Source organism: Dryobates pubescens, chromosome 20, assembly GCF_014839835.1.
Source record: "Dryobates pubescens isolate bDryPub1 chromosome 20, bDryPub1.pri, whole genome shotgun sequence".
Classification (NCBI taxonomy): domain Eukaryota; kingdom Metazoa; phylum Chordata; class Aves; order Piciformes; family Picidae; genus Dryobates; species Dryobates pubescens.
In genome coordinates, this window is record NC_071631.1 from 20,997,759 (window position 1) to 21,014,479 (window position 16,721).

Consider the following 16,721-nt stretch of genomic DNA (forward strand, 5'->3'; position numbering starts at 1 on the left):
TGCCCTCCTCCTGAGAGTAAACACTGCTCCTTCCCTATGGGCCATTCTCAAGCTTTGAGAGTCCTTCCCAAGGTGATTTCCACTGCTTTGAGCATGGTCCAAGCAATCTGACACAACAGTGACACTACCTATGAGTAATGAGGTCACAGCATCTCCTGTACATGAGCTGCTCCTTTGGAGTCAGTGCCATTCCACATCACTAACAGCACTTGCTCTGCAGTTATGACTTGGGGTTCACTCTAAGTATCTGTATGTGTACTTCAGTTCCATAACCAGCTTAAGTCCCAACTGATGCCTTTTTACATCTTCCTCTAGGAAGCTGTGCCTGTGCTCCATGTCAAGGAATTGCTTCTCCATTTGCAGACAATGCATTGGTTAGGCCACACCTGGAGTCCTGTGTCCAGTTCTGGGCTCCTCAGCTTAGGAAAGATGTTGAGCTGCTGGAAGGTGTCCAGAGAAGGGCAGCAAGGCTGGGGAGGGGTCTGAAGCACAGCCCTGTGAGGAGAGGCTGAGGGAGCTGGGGTTGCTTAGCCTGGAGAAGAGGAGGCTCAGGGAAGACCTTCTTGCTGTTTACAACTCCCTGAAGGGAGGTTGTAGCCAGGTGGGGGTTGGCCTCTTCTGCCAGGCAACAAGCACCAGAAAAAGAGGACATAGTCTCAAGCTGTGCCAGGGGAGGTTTAAGCTGGATGTTAGGAAGAAGTTCTTCCCAGCAAGAGAGATTGGCCACTGGGATGTGCTGCTCAGGGAGGTGGTGGAGTCACCATCACTGGAAGTGTTTAGGAAGAGACTGGATGAGGCCCTTGGTGCCATGGTTTAGTTGATCAGTTGGTGTTGGGTGATAGGTTGGACTTGATGATCTCAAAGGTCTTTTCCAACCTAGTCTGGTCTATTCCATTCCATTCCATTCCATTCCATTCCATTCCATTCCATTCCATTCCATTCCAAGCATCACCTCTGTTTTTCCCATGTCCACGTGCTCCCCTTGAATCTACAGCTGTGGTGGGCTGAAAAATTCCCCCTAACATTAGATTTGCCAGACCAGCTCAGCTGGAAGCAAATGAAAGCTGTACTTACAAGCAGAACTACAATCTACAATGGAATGCAATAAATATGTATAAAATACCCAGGATTTACAATATTTACAAGTATTTACAATAAATAAACAGTACAAGAACCCCCCTGGCCAAAGACCAGAGGACCTGCAACAGCATCTCCACTCCATGCCCCCTCCTCACCCCCCTGTACATAAAAGGGGACAAGAGAAAAGCGAGCAGAGAGAAACTGTTGTGAATAGCAGTCACAACAAAGCAGTGCAGCTAAGGTCAAGCAGAAGCAAGTTAGTCCCTCCCAGAGTGAAGAAGCAAAAAGAGATTCATAGAATCATAGAATTGTCAGGGTTGGAAGGGATCCCAAGGCTCATCTAGTTCCAACCCCCCTGCCATGGGCAGGGACACCTCACACTGCAGCAGGTTGCTCACAGCCACCTCCAGCCTGGCTGCAAACACCTCCAGGCAGAAGGCTTCCACCACCTCCCTGGGGAACAACCTCTTTCTAACATCCAAGCTGAATCTCCCCACTTCTAATTTTGCTCCATTCCCTCCAGTCTTATCACTCCCTGACACCCTCACAAGTCCCTCCCCAGCTTTCTTGGAGCCCCCTTCAGATACTGGAAAGCCACAAGAAGGTCTCCTGGGAGCATTCTCTCCACATTGAACAGCTCCAACTCCCTCAGTCTGTCTCCATAGCAGAGCAGCTCCAGCCCTCTGCTCATCCTCGTGGCCCTCTGGACACCTTCCAGCACCTCCAGACCCTTCCTGGCACAGAGGCTCCAGAACTGGCCCCAGAGCTCCAGCTGTGATCTCAGCAGAGTGGAGCAGAGGGGCAGAATCCCCTCTCTGGCCCTGCTGGCCACACTTCTCTGGCTGCAGCCCAGGCTCTGCTTGGCTCTCTGGGCTGCAAGTGCTCCCTGCTGGCTCCTGTGGAGCTTCTCCTCCTCCAGCACCCCAAGGCCTTTTCTTCAGGGCTGCTCTCAAGCCAGTCCTTGCCCAGCCTGGATCAGTGCCTGGGATTGCCCTGACCCAGCTGCAGGACCTTGCACTTGGTCTTGTTGAACCTCATGAGGTTGGCTTGGGCCCGGCTCTGCATCCTGTCCAGGTCCCTCTGGCTGGATCCCTTCCCTCCAGCTGTTTGATGCACCACACAGCTTGGTCTTGTCAGCAAACCTTCTGAGGGTGCACTCAATGTCATTGTCTGTGTCACCAACACAGATGTAAAACTGGTCCCAGGACTGATCCCTCAGGGGCTCCACTTGGACATGGACCATTGACAGCCACTCTTTGGTTTTGCACAACTAGTTTAAGTCCGTTATCTTCTCCAGTGGGGCTCTTTAGAGCTATCACTATTTTCCTTTTCACACCCAACAATGATTTATTTACATTCTATCATTTTCTGTTTAAGACCTGTGGAAAATTTTTAAAGGCATAGCCTAAAACTCCCACATGGGCTCCTAGGCAATTCCCAGTACACATTTGCTTCTTATGGTATCACAGTATCAGTCAGGGTTGGAAGGGACCACAAGGATCATCTGGTTCCAACCCCCCTGCCATGGGCAGGGACACCCCACACTAGATCAGGCTGGCCAGAGCCTCATCCAGCCTGGGCTTAAACACCTCCAGGGCTGGGGCCCCAACCACCTCCCTGGACAATCCATTCCAGGGCTTCACCACTCTCATGGGCAAGAACTTCCTCCTCCCCTCCAGCCTCAATCTCCCCACCTCCAGCTTCATTCCATTCCCCCTAGTCCTATCACTGCCTGAGATCCTGAGCACTCCCTCCCCAGCCTTCTTGGAGCCCCCTTCAGATCCTGGAAGGCCACAATGAGGTCACCTCAGAGTCTTCTCTTCTCCAGACTGCACAGCCCCAACTCCCTCAGTCTGTCCTCACAGCAGAGCAGCTCCAGCCCTCTGCTCATCCTCGTGGCCCTTCTCTGGACACCTTCCAGCACCTCCAGAACCCTCTTGTAATAGGGGCTGCAGAACTGGAGGCAGTACTCCAGGTGGGGTCTCCCCAGAGCTGAGCAGAGGGGGAGAATCACCTCCCTTGCCCTGCTGGCCACACTTCTCTTGCTGCAGCCCAGGATCTGGTTGGCTTTCTGGGCTGCAAGTGCACACTGAGAGCTCCTGCTGAGCTTCTCCTCCCCCAGCACCCCCAAGTCTCACTCCTCAGGGCTGCTTTCCAGCCAGTCCCTGCCCAGCCTGGATTTGTGCCTGGGATTGCCTCCACCTAGATGCAGGACCCTGCCCTTGGTCTTGTTGAACCTCCTGAGGTTGGCTTGTGCCCACCTCTCCAGCCTGTCCAGGTCCCTCTGGATGGATGCCTTCCCTCCAGCTGTCTGCTGCACCACACAGCTTGGTGTCATCAGCAACCCTGCTGAGGGTGCACTCAATGCCACTGTCCATGGCACCCACACAGATGTTGAACAAGCCTGGTCCCAGGACTGACCCCTGAGGGCCTCTGCTTGTCCCTGCCCTCCACTGGGACATGGACCCATGGACAGCCACTCTTTGGGTGCAGCCATCAAGCCAGTTCTTTACCCATCTAGTGGTCACCCATCACACCCCTGTGTCACCAGCCTGGAGAGCAGGCTGTGGTGCGGGACAGTGCTGAAGGCTTTGCTCAGGCCCAGGCAAACGACAGCAGTTGCTGCCCCTCAGCTATTGATGTTGTCACCTGTGCAGAGAAGGCCACCAGGTTGGTCAGGCAGGATTTGCCCTTGGCGAAGCCATGCTGACTGTTCCCAATCACCTCTTCCCTATTCTTCTGAGTCAGTAGTGCCTGCAGGAGGATCTGCCCCGTGACCTTTCCAGGCAGAGAGGAAAGCTCTACCAGCACACATCTTCTGTGGAAATTTTTTAAAGGCATAGCCTAAAACTACCACAGCAGCTTAAAGCCTTCCTGGCTGCCTCTGTCCAAACGGACAGTCTGTGTGCAGCAGGACTGAGACAGGCACAGCAGGAGCGAACTGAGAGCTGAGGAAGGCTGGAGAGTGTGGACAGATACTAAAGAAACAGAGAATGTTCTTTAAGAACTGGTAGGCTGCACAGCATTGAGGACAACACTGCAGCCCCCACTTCATTTGACAGGAAAACTCTAATTACCTTTCTCGAACAAACTCTGCCATTTCTTTTTGCATTTGTTTCCCTTTAAGTTGCTTTTGAAGCAGAATTTCAAATCCTGACACTGTGTTGTTCCCTTGGGAGTCCTTCTTGTCAGCCTGGAAAGACAAAAAAAGGAGGTTCAACAAAATGATATGGAGATCAAAACCAGAGAGTGAGCTGGTGTGGAAGCAGCAGCCTAAGCTTCCCTTCTGCCCACAGCCTTTCACACCAGGTAACACCCCGAGGGCTCACCCTGCATAGGGAAGCCAGCACATGGGACCTGCTGGGGGAGAAGAGGGGAGGACACTGCAGGACACTTCCAGGGGGAACTAAGCCCTGAACGACTCTTAACGGACTGTCAAGACCAACCCTGATTTGCACTCAGATAAACACAGCCAGTCTGCACAGACCTGCTGCAAAGCAGGGTAAACCAGCAGCTGGCTGGGCAGACTGCTGCCACACAGCTCACCTTTCACTGTTTCCTGCACAGCCCTCTGCTCCACTGACTTCAGTGTCGCTCCAAGGACCGGCACAGTCTTCTCTCTGCTCTTTTCTCTCTTTCTCTCCTCTCTTTCTCCCCAATTCAGAATTTAATTTCCCACCTGCTTCTAATAAACAGACCCAAAGAACACTTCCCTGGGTACTACAGGTTCTGCTCCAATACCCTGGGTGCTGCACATCTGCACAGGAAAATGCCACATGAACCAAAGTGTGAGACTTGTAGGATGCCAGGCTAGGCACCAGGCAGCTCAGACAACAGGAGGAGTGGAGCTGATCAAAGGAGGAGGACGAGTCACAGCCAGACCAGAGATGACAAGGCCAACTGAGAGGAAAGTCCTGGGAGTGGAGCAATGGCAGGCTAAAAGTTTGCAGAAGAAAGGCAGATTTAAGTGGGGTTAGTTACTGAGAGCAAAATGTGGCCAAACCCAAGCAGCCAAGCAGTGACCAAGCCCAAAGGGAAAGAACTAAGGAAGGGAAGCAACTTCTGTAGCACACAGGCAAACCTCAGGCCTCCAGACCATTAATGGTTTATTGCTCCTTGGGATCAGGAGACTGGAATTAACCAAGGAAATCTGATGGTATGGGAACATGACCATTTGCAAGTGTCAGCACAGATCAGCAAGCTGCTGCTGTGAGTCCTCCCAGCAGCACTGGGCACACACAAAGGGAAACACTGCTGGGCCTCCAGCAGCTGCACCTTTCAGTCAGTGAAACTCTTTTTTTGTCAAAAATGGAAATACTTCAGTGAGTCATAACTGAAAATCCATGGGAAACCCATGGAACTTTCACTGCTGAGGTAGCATCATTCCCACCCCCCCAAAAACAGTTGTCCATGGAGGAATTTTTCTGTCAGCGCCAAGGACTCCTGGATCCATTTAATCTAATTCAGGATCCTGAAGGCAGAGCCAAGCAAGAGAGGGCACACACAGAAACACAGCCACTGGAGGCTTCCTGTGCTGAAGGCTGCATTGAATTACTCAATTTAAGAGCTACTAATGGGCCTCTCCCTCATAAGTCTCATCCTTCAGGAAAGTAATTTACCATCTCCCATTTAACATCTGTGAATCTTACAACTTAACACAAAACTTCAAAGAATCATAGAATCAATCAGGTTGGAAGAGACTTCCAAGATCATCCAGTCCAACCAATCACCCAGCCCCATCCAATCAACCAGACCATGGCACCAAGGGCCTCATCCAGGCTTTTCTTGAAGATCTCCAGTGATGGTGACTCCACCACCTCCCTGGGCAGCACATTCCTAGGGTGCTGAGAGAGCTGGCAGATGAGCTGGCCAAGCCACTCTCCATGATTTTTCATCAGCCCTGGCTCACTGGAGAGATCCCAGATGACTGGAAGCTGGCCAACGTGGTACCCATCCACAAGAAGGGCCGGTTGGATGAGCCAGGGAATTATAGCCTGACCTCAGTGCCAGGAAAGATTATGGAGCAGGTCATCCTGAGTGCAATCACACAACACTTAGAGGATGGCCAAGGGATCAGGCCCAGCCAGCATGGGTTTAGGAAGGGCAGGTCCTGCCTGACCAACCTGATCTCCTTCTATGCTCAGGTGACTGCCTGGTGGATGTGGGGCAGGCTGTGGATGTAGTCTACCTGGACCTCAGCAAGGCCTTTGACACCGTTCCCCATAGCAAACTCCTGGCCAAGCTGTCAGCCCCTGGCTTGGATGGGAGCACACTGCGATGGGTTAGGAACTGGCTGGAGGGCCGAGCCCAGAGAGTGGTAGTGAATGGTGCCACATCCAGCTGGCAGCCAGGCACCAGTGGTGTGCCCCAGGGATCAGTGCCCCATGCTCTTTAACATCTTTATTGATGATCTGGACGAGGGCATCGAGTCCATCATCTGTAAATTTGCTGACGACACCAAGCTGGGGGCAGGAGTTGATCTGCTGGAGGGTAGAGAGGCTCTGCAGAGGGACCTCGACAGGCTGGGCAGATGGGCAGAGTCCAACGGCATGAGATTGAACACATCCAAGTGCCGGGTTCTGCACATTGGCCACAGCAACCCCATGCAGAGCTACAGGCTGGGGTCAGAGTGGCTGGAGAGCAGTCAGGCTGAGAGGGACCTAGGGGTGCTGGTTGACGGTAGACTGAACATGAGCATGCAGTGTGCCCAGGCAGCTAAGAGGGCCAATGGCATCCTGGCCTGCATCAGGAACAGTGTGGCCAGCAGGAGCAGGGAGGTCTTTCTGCCCCTGTACACTGCACTGGTTAGGCCGCACCTTGAGTCCTGTGTCCAGTTCTGGGCCCCTCAGGTTAGGAAGGAGGTTGACTTGCTGGAGCGTGTCCAGAAAAGGGCAACGAAGTTGGTGAGGGGTTTGGAACACAAGCCCTACGAGGAGAGGCTGAGGGAGCTGGGGTTGCTTAGCCTGGAGAAGAGGAGACTCAAGGGAGACCTTCTTGCTCTCTACAACTACCTGAAGGGAGGCTGTAGACAGGCGGAGGTTGGTCTCTTCTCCCAGGCTGCCAGTACCAGAACAAGAGGACACAGTCTCAGGCTGCGCCAGGGGAGGTTCAGGCTGGATGTTAGGAAGAAGTTCTATACAGAAAGAGTGATTGCCCATGGGAATGGGCTGCCTGGGGAGGTGGTGGGGTCGCCATCACTGGAGGTTTTCAGGAGAAGACTTGCTGGGGTGCTTGGTGCCATGGGTTAGTTGTTTAGGTGGTGTTGGATTGGTTGATGGGTTGGATGCGATGATCTTGAAGGTCTCTTCCAACCTGGTTTATTCTACATATTCTATGTAGTCTATGTATATTCCAATGGCCAATCTCTGTGTGAAGAGCTTCCTCCTAATATCCAGCCTGAACTTCCCCTGGCACAGCTTGAGACTGTGTCCTCTTGTTCTAGTGCTGGGTGCCTGCCTGGGAGAACAGCCCAACCCCCACCTGGCTACAGCCTCCCTTCAGGGAGTTGGAGAGAGCAAGAAGGTCTCCCCTGAGCCTCCTCTTCTCCAGGCTAAGCAACCCCAGCTCCCTCAGCCTCTCCTCACAGGGCTGTGCTCCAGACCCCTCCCCAGCTTTGTTGCCCTTCTCTGGACACCTTCCAGCACCTCAACATCTTTCCTAACCTGAGGGGCCCAGAGCTGGACACAGGACTCAAGGTGTGGCTTAAGCAGTGCTGAGCACAGGGCACAATGACTTCTCTGCTCCTGCTGGCCACTCTGTTCCTGATGCAGGCCAGGATGCCCTTGGCCATCTTGGCCACCTGGGCACACTGCAGGCTCCTGTTCAACCTACTATCAACCAGTACCCCCAGGTCCCTTTCTGCCTGGCTGCTCTCCAGCCACTCTGACCCCAGCCTGTACCACTGCTTGGGGTTGCTGTGGCCAATGTGTAGAAACCTGCACTTAGCCTTGTTCAATCTCATCCCACTGGCCTCTGCCCACCCATCCAGCCTGTCAAGGTCACTCTGCAGGGCCCTCCTACCCTCCAACAGATCAACATCATATTTGTTGATTTTAAATGTGATGCATCCCTGTCCCTCAGGATCTGGAAAAACACTAAACTGCTACTCCCTGTCAGCCACCTCCTGCTGCACAGCCCCTGTGACTGAGGGATTCTGAGGTGTGGAGTTTGTCCTACATCATCCCCATTTCCTGACTAAAACCATCTCCTGACAGCTGACCTTGCCCTTCTGGACACTCTCCTGGTGACTGCCCACACAAATGGACAATTCTGGTATCTTATGATGCATCTGACACCAGTTAAATGGTTTCCATCTGATCCTCACAGGCGTCCTCAGTCTCTGGTGCTGCCCTAACACATTTTTATTTCATAGAATCATACAATCATAGAATGGTCTGGGCTGGAAGGGACCTCCAAAGGTCATCCAGTCTGACCTCCCTGCAGTCAGCAGGGACATCCAGTCTGAATCTACCCACTTCTAGTTTTGCTCCATCCCCCTCTGGCTGCCCAGAGCTCTGTCAAGCTTCACCTTGAATATCTCCAGGGATGGGGCCTCAACCACCTCCCTGGGCAACCTGTTCCAGTGTTCCACCACCCTCATGGTGCAGAACTTCCTCCTGATATCCAATCTAATCTTCTCCAGCTTAAAGTCACTGCCCCTTGTTCTGTCCCTGCAGGCCTTTGCAAACAGTCTCCCTCCATCCTTCTTGCAGCCCCCTTCAGGTACTGGCAGGCTGCTATTAGGTCTCCCTGGAGCCTTCTCCTCTCCAGGCTGAACACCCCCAGCTCCCTCAGCCTGACCACATGGCAGAGCTGCTTCAACCCCCTGATCATTTTTGTGGCCTCCTCTGGACCCTCTCCATCAGCTCCATGTCCTTCCTATATTGAGGGCTCCAGACCTGCACACAGTACTCCAGGTGAGGTCCCAGCAGAGCAAAGTGTCAGAATCACCCCTCTGGATCTGCTGGCAGCACTGCTTTGGATGCAGCCCCGGGCTGCAAGCTCACACTGCCTGCTCCTGTCCAGCTCATTTCAGCCCCAAATCTCCTTTCCCTTGTTCCCCAAATCAAACTCTTTGTTCCACTTGTACTGGAAGCTTAGGGACTGCACTAAGACATGTGGCTGGCTGCCTACTTACCCAGAAATAATCACAGTAGCTCCACTCTGAAGGTTTCAGCAACTGCTGCTCTGGCATTACGTCAGGGTGGGGGAAAGTTACACAGTTGATCTGCAAAAAGAAGATAAAGAGAGTCAGAAGGCAAAGGAATTTAGCTGTTGATGAGAAGTATGCAAATGAGAGGTTATGTACAACCAGAAAATCCACACAGAATGCACAACGGTGAAGACAAATTGGCTGTTGCATGGAAACAGCAGCTAAGTACTCCCAGGAAGCTCCTCTGAGCGAGCAGGGGTCTCAGAACAGAGGAAAAGGAACTCCCCATTCCACAGGAAAACCTGCTGCACTGGGAAAGAGACATCCAGGGAGTTCTGGATCCACAACAAACCATGACAAAAGTCCTGATGTGAAGCACCCTGAGCATGGCTGAACACAGGAAACACCAGGAGTGGCAGGGAACACTATGGACTCTACTCCGCTCTGGTGAGACCTGACCTGGAGTACTGCATCCAGTTCTGGAGCCTCTATTCCAAGAGGGATCTGGAGGTGCTGGAAGGTGTCCAGAGAAGGGCCACGAGGATGAGCAGAGGGCAGGAGCTGCTCTCCCATGAGGACAGACTGAGAGAGTTGGGGCTGTTCAGCCTGGAGAAGAGAAGGCTCTGAGGAGACCTTCTTGTGGCCTTCCAGGATCTGAAGGGGGCTCCAAGAAAGCTGGGGAGGGACTTTTGAGGGTGTCAGGGAGGGATAGGACTGGGGGGAATGGAGCAAAACTAGAAATGGGCAGATTCAGATTGGATGTGAGGAGGAAGTTGTTGCCCAGGAGGGTGGTGAGAGCCTGGCACAGGTTGCCCAGGGAGGTGGTGGAAGCCTCCTGCCTGGAGGTGTTTCCAGCCAGGCCTGGATGAGGCTGTGAGCAACCTGCTGCAGTGTGAGGTGTCCCTGCCCATGGCAGGGGGGTTGGATCTGGCTGATCCTTCAGGTCCCTTCCACCCCTATCAATTCTCTGATTCCATGACACATCTCCTCTGCAATCCTTCCCTATCTTAGTCTCGCACAGGATTACCAACAACAACAACAAAAAACAACCTAAAAAAGAGGTAATTTTTCAGTGCCCTCCCATCCCTCCCTTTTCAGATGCAAGTTATGTTCCCTGCAGAAAAGGGCAGGAAGGTCTCTGAAGTCAGCTAGCCTTCAGTGTGCAAAAGCCTTGGGCATTTGTGAGCAGCACTCATCACAGGCATTACACAGAGGCAGAAAAGAAGCACAATTGCTCATTAAGTTATCACAGGAGAAAATAGCCTGATAAAAGCAGGGTGGAATTGAAGAGTGTGACAGTCACTGCCAAATGTCCTGCAGAGGAACTCTGAACACGGTGAAGCCCTTCAGGGGCTGCACTGGCAAGAGTCTGAGCCTGCTGCTAGCACACGATGCTCAGCTACAATTTCTGCTGGGCAGGCAACCCACCAGCAGCCCCTCTCAGCATACCCACAGCTTCACTGGGTTCTAAGAGTCCCTAGATATTAATTAAGAAGCCAAGAGAAACTGGAGCTGGCAAGGTTGGAGGTGTAACTGTATGGGTCTGGGTGAGGGGTTTGGATCAGTTAATGTTCACAGAAAATCCAACCCCACAACTGTGGGCAGGGTCAGCGCAGTTGCACAAGCAGTCCTAAAGGTAGTGCAAGCCTTGAACCTGCCTTTGGCTATTCAGAGAGGATCAAAAAGGACACAGAAACATGCTGCAGAGTGCTGACACTGTGTAAAGCCCCCGGGCTGGAGCAGTGCAGACAAAGCCTTTAGCTGATCCAACGCTGTTCCTACCAACCGGCACTGACCCTGCTGCTGTCTGCCTGTGCTGAACTTCCAGAGGCTGTCCTGGGTGCAAAGCAAGAGCTTCCTCCACCCCCCTCTTCCACAAAAATCACCCTGTCCAGAGCTTGCCAGAGCAGGCTGAGGACCCTGTACTTATGGTGTCCTTGGTTGTCATCTCAGCTAGATACTGCACCATGCAACTTCTCCCCGGTGTCCTCTCCCAGCTTCCATCAGGCTTCAATCTGATCTGCAGTAGGCTGGAGACCACTTCACTATCACTTTGCAAGCAGCAGCCTATTGAGTCTGCATCTCCGGCCAGAGCCAGCCTCCAGCAGCCACATGGTCCCAACACCAGACAGAGGGAGCTGCTGAAAGCCCTTTGCACCATCCCCATCAGAAATGGCACACATCGGAGTTGTGAAACATCAGCTCAGCTGAGAGCAGGACAGGCACACAACAGAGCACTCACCTGTCACCACCACAGCCTCCAACACAAAGCCCCTCCATGAGGGCCATTTCACTGAAGATATTTTCTGTCTTTGCTAAAGTTCTCTCCTGCCTCTTCCCTGTCGGCTCAGTTATCTCAGGACAGCACCACAAGCCCATCTGGCCTTGGTTTTATTGTTAGCTAGGTAGGGCTGCTTCCCCTTCTCCATTGAAGGATCACCAGATGTAAAAGCCTGTGAGCAGATCCTGCCATCCACTGGAGCCCAGCCACAGGAGAGGAGCTGGCACCTCTCCTCCAGGTGCAGCCAGCACAAGCAGGGAGACGCAGAGCTGCTGCTGGGCACTGCGTAGCTCCCACAGGAGAGGCTGCCAGTGTGCACTGGCTCAGCACCCTGTTAGGAGACTCCTCTCAGTCCTGCTGGGAAGCTTCTCAACTTACCAGCTCAAATGCCTTAAAAATCCTGGCTAGGAGCCTTCAGCCAAAGCTCTACTTTCCAACAGTGCCCAACAAGCACCACCACCCTGGGCCAGTGATGGACCAGTGCACAGGGGCAGGCAGAGAAAAGGCTGTGCTCTGCCTCACAGACCCCCATGGACACGGACTTGCCTCCATGCTGTCACAGACACAGCTTTTTTCTCAAATAAGTCAGTATCAGAGTGGTTTGAGTTGGAAGGAACCTTGAAGATCATCCAGTTCCATGGGCAGGGACACCTCCCACCAGCCCAGGTTGCTCAAGGCCTCATCCAGCCTAGCCTTCAACACCTTCAGGGAGGAAGCATCCACAACCTCCCTGGGCAACCTCTGCCGATGTCTCACCATGCTCACAGTGAAGAACTCATTCCCAGCATCTAAATTTCTCCTCTTTCAATGCCATCACCTCTTGCCCTACAAGAAGAAGTCCGTGTAAAATGTCTGTCCCCAGCTTTCCTGCAGGCCCCCTCTGTGTGCTGGAAGGCTGCTCTGAGGTCTCCCCAGAGCCTTCTCTTCTCCAGTCTGCACAGCCCCAACTCTCTCAAGCCTGTCCTCACAGCACAGGGATTCCAGCCCTCTGATCATCTTCATGGCCCTCCTCTGGACCCTCTCCAACAGGTCCACACCCTTCTTACGCTGGCAACCCCAGAGCAGAACACACTACTCCAGCTGGGATCTCACAAGAGTAGAGGGGAAGAAACCCTTCCCTTGGGAACACTGTTTTGGATGCAGCCCAGGACACAGTTGGCCTTCTAGGCTGCAAGTTAGCACTGTTGGGTCAGGCTGAGCTTCAGTGCAGCTGACATCCTCAAGTCCTACTCCACAGGGCTGCTCTCAGTCCATTCATCACCCAGCATGTACTTGTGCATGGGACTGACCCAACCCAGATGAAGGACCTTGCACTTCTGCAGCATGTCAAGGTCCCCCTGGCATCCCTTCCCTCCTATGTGTCAGCCACACCATTCATCTTAGTGTCACTGACAAACCTGCTCAGGGTCCCTCAGTCCCACTGGCGACGACCCTGACAAGTATGTGAACAGTGCCTGTCCCAGAATCAACCCCCAGGGGACACTGCTTGGCACTGGTCTCTACTTGGGACATGGAGCCATGGCTCCTAACTGTAATGGGATGGCCTCAGAACCTGCACACAATTGCTCTGCCACGTATCATGGCAGGCTGACAGCTTCCCATGAGTGAGCAACGCTGCAGCTGATCCTCCCAGGGCAGGGCAGATAATGGGAAACAAAGGACTCTCAGCAATGACAGTGTTAGAGGTGACTATATCTGAAGCTTGAAGAGAGGTTTAAACAGCTTCTGACTTTGAGGTTGACTTTGATGCTGCATTTCACACTGAGTAAAAACTTGGGTGAGTACCAGAGGTCACTTAGACGCCAACCCTTCCAGGCCCTGCAGCCTCTCCAGCACCTCCAATCTCTACATCTCCAAACCCTGCAGCAACCCCAGCCTGGCAGCCTGCACAAAACACTGCCCTGTGCACAGCTGCCTTGTGTGCTTACACAGCACACTCCATGGGATATACAGGACAAGGTGCTGCCTGTTGACAGCAGACTGCCAAGCTACAGGAACTTGAGACTTAGCTCAAATAAAAACCAGAGTACAAAAGAAGTAAAGTGGCTGCACAGGAGTATTAGGGATGCTGGAAAGGATCCAGAACTCCACATGAGAAGTGCCAAAACCACAGTGGTGAAAGGAGAAGCCATTCTGATTGCCACCTATCCTCTTACTGGTGATCTTGTAAAGAAGGACTAGGAGATCCCCTAAGGAAGCACACTGCTGAGGGCAGTTTCGTGTTGGCCAGGATGACATTTCAACTGAGCAAGGTCCAAATGTTTCCCATTAAGATGGCAATGTTTTCAAGGCTGATTTCTAGGGCAAACATTTTCACACTGGATAACAAGAAGGGGGGAAACAGATAGCTCCTACATGTATTTTACAGCCTTTACCAGCAGACTAGGCATCACCACACTCTGAACCAGGACAGGGAGGTGACGTACTGCAGGGAACATGTATGGTGGCACAGGAGTTGTGCCCTGCAGCTTAAAAACCTGAAGTGGGAAACTGCAAGGGAGATTTATATTCTTTGCTAAAATCAGCAGCTGTTCAACACAAAATGGAATCTGTAACAGCTGGGAGCTGCTTATTAGCTTTGAGACTCTCTGTTCACAGGGTCACAGGATGCTAGGGGGTGGAAGGGACCTCTGGAGATCTTCCAGTCCAACTCCCTTGCCAGAGCAGGACCATAGAATCCAGCACAGGTCACACAGGAATACATCCAGATGGGGCTGGAAATTTCAACTCCAGAGAAGGAGACTCCACAGCCTCTCTGGGCAGTCTGTTCCAGTGCTCTGGGACCCTCACAGCAAAGAAGTTCTTCCTCATGCTGAGATGGAACCTCCTGTGCTGTAGTTTCCATCCACTGCCCCTTGTCCTACCCCAGGGTGCAACTGAGCAGAGCCTGTCCCTGTCCTTTCCTTCCTGACCCCCAGCCCTCAGCTATTGTAAGACATTGATCAGATCCCTCTCAGTCTTCTCCTCTCCAGACTAATCAGCCCCAGGGCTCTCAGCCTCTCCTCCCCAGGCAGTGCTGCAGTCCCTTCAGCATCCTTGGAGCCCTCCCTTGGACTCTCTCCAGCAGATCCCTGTCCCTCTTGAACTAGGGAGCCCAGAACTGGGATATTCCAGGTGGGGTCTGTTAAATCACTACTGCCCAGAAGCAAAAAGCATAGTCTCTCAAAATGCCCACACTCAGACTGGTGAAGGTGTCCCACTGCGACAGATCCAACATACTACACCACGTCCACACGTACAGCAGGAAGAGAAACAGTGAGGACTCACACCAAGAGGTGAGGAAAGCAGGGTTAATCTCCATGGTTTTCTCCAAAATTATCATCAAAGTTTTATGAACAAATCAAACATTCTTTGCTTCTCAGAAGCTCACACTTGATTGTTTAGAAACAATGCTGAACTGTCTGGGAAAAGTCTTGAGGCCATTTAGGTCACATTTAAAAGGAAATTGGTGTCAGATTGAAAAGAAAAAAAAAAAAAGAAGGAAAAAAGAGAAGATTTTGCAATCTTAAAAAAAAGAAAAAAAAAAGGCAAGAAGGGTTATTTGTGTAGCAAACAGAACTCACAGTTTTCTACACAGAGTTCCAGAGAGGGCACAAAACACTCTCAAAACTCTAGAAACATTACTACAACTTTTATACAACTTGGTAGGAAAGGCTCTGACTCTTTCTTAACTTTTGCCACCAGAGATTTCTTCTGCTCAAACAAAAGCTCCTGGGGCTGTAGTTCTGACCATTTCTAAAACCTCTGAGAGTTTCCCAGCAGGGATGGGAACACCGGGGCTAGCACTGAGCAGGACATGGCCACACGCCAGCGGTGGAGTGACCACATTTCACTGCTCCCACAGTCTTCCCTCTGAAATGCTTCTTTTCTTCTTTCTGAAAATCAAAGATAGCTTAAAAAAAACCCCACGCTTTCCTTTGCCAGCTTAGTCCCACTGATGCTAAAGAGAGCCAAAGTACCTCACGATGGCACCCTGATGTGCTCTCTCAGTCCGGCAGGCAGCGAGGCTCCCTTCTCGCTCGGGCTGATCGCAGCCAGCCAGCAGCCCAGGCTGTGTGCAAGGTCCAAACTCAAACAGCAGAACAGACCAGGGCAGTGCTGATCTCTTTCAACAATGCTGACCAGCCAGCAAGTCCTGAACAAAAGCCTGCAGAAGCCACGGCAGCTGTAATTACCTCAGCTAAGGATGGAGTCGGAGAACATGAAGAGCAAACAAGGTGGTGTGACCTGCATTACATCTGCACGTGGTCCACTGGGGCAGGTGAAGGTGATAATCAGCCTTACTAAACCCTCATCCAGCCACTTTGCTAATAAAAATAATGGCTGATGTCAGCTTGCAACAAAGCAAAATTAATGAGAGGACACCAGCAAGTTTTCTCCAAGTGTATGCCAGAAGACAGCAGCCTGCCCTTCCAGCTGCCACAGTGATGAGTGGCACCATAAAACCTGTGTGAGAGCCACCAGACCACCGAGGCTAGAAGGTGGTACACAGTCTGAAAAGACATGCTGTGAAAAACGTGGTGACAACATAGATCAGAGTAGGAGCAAATAGGACCAGACAAGTAACACAAACTGATGCACTCTGTCTTGACAAGCCTGCTGTGTACCTGTCTTGGTTTAAAGAGCAGACAGAAATACAGAATACTGAATCAACCAGGCTGGAAAAGACCTTTGAGATCACCAAGTCCAACCTATCACCCAACACCATCTAATCAACTGAACCATAGCACTAAGTGCCTCTTCCAGACTCTTTTCAAACACCTCCAGTGATGGTGACTCCACCACCTCCCTGAGCCAACCTCTCCTTCTGGGAAGATATTTTTCCTAACATCCAGCCTGAACCTCCCCATTTCATAGAGAGAAATACAGAAACTGTATTCCAAAATAGACAGGAAAATACAGAATGCATGAATCCTGAAACACCTAATACAGGATACATGAACCCCCCACCAAAACCTTGCCCAAACCATGACAGTACCAAAGTTAAACAGATTAAAACACTTAGGCCTGTATATTGATCATGAGCAAAGGCAATTACACTCTAAGCAGCCAAACAATCCAGCTCCTGTTTCACATGAGCAGTGACAGCAAAATGAGCTGCTTATGTGGTAGGTGGACTCTTGATTGTGTCTGAGAAGGGTGACAGAGAAAAGTCCACAGGATTTGCACAGAGCACTGCACACAGGAGCAAGAAGCTTGGAGGGTTGG

General features: G+C 51.9%; 1 protein-coding gene across 3 annotated transcripts in view; it reads right to left on the bottom strand.

The window, feature by feature from the left end:
- GAS7 (growth arrest specific 7) overlaps positions 1 to 16,721 on the bottom strand; it is a 143,663-nt gene that overhangs the window by 28,511 nt on the left and 98,431 nt on the right. For all 3 annotated transcript variants that reach the window (XM_054171075.1, XM_054171074.1, XM_054171073.1), the window contains exons 6-7: positions 9,218 to 9,307; positions 4,158 to 4,273 (exon numbers count right to left, since the gene is read on the bottom strand). In XM_054171075.1, the coding sequence (XP_054027050.1) occupies positions 4,158 to 4,273; positions 9,218 to 9,307 (206 nt within the window). The remainder of the gene's footprint in view (positions 1 to 4,157; positions 4,274 to 9,217; positions 9,308 to 16,721) is intronic.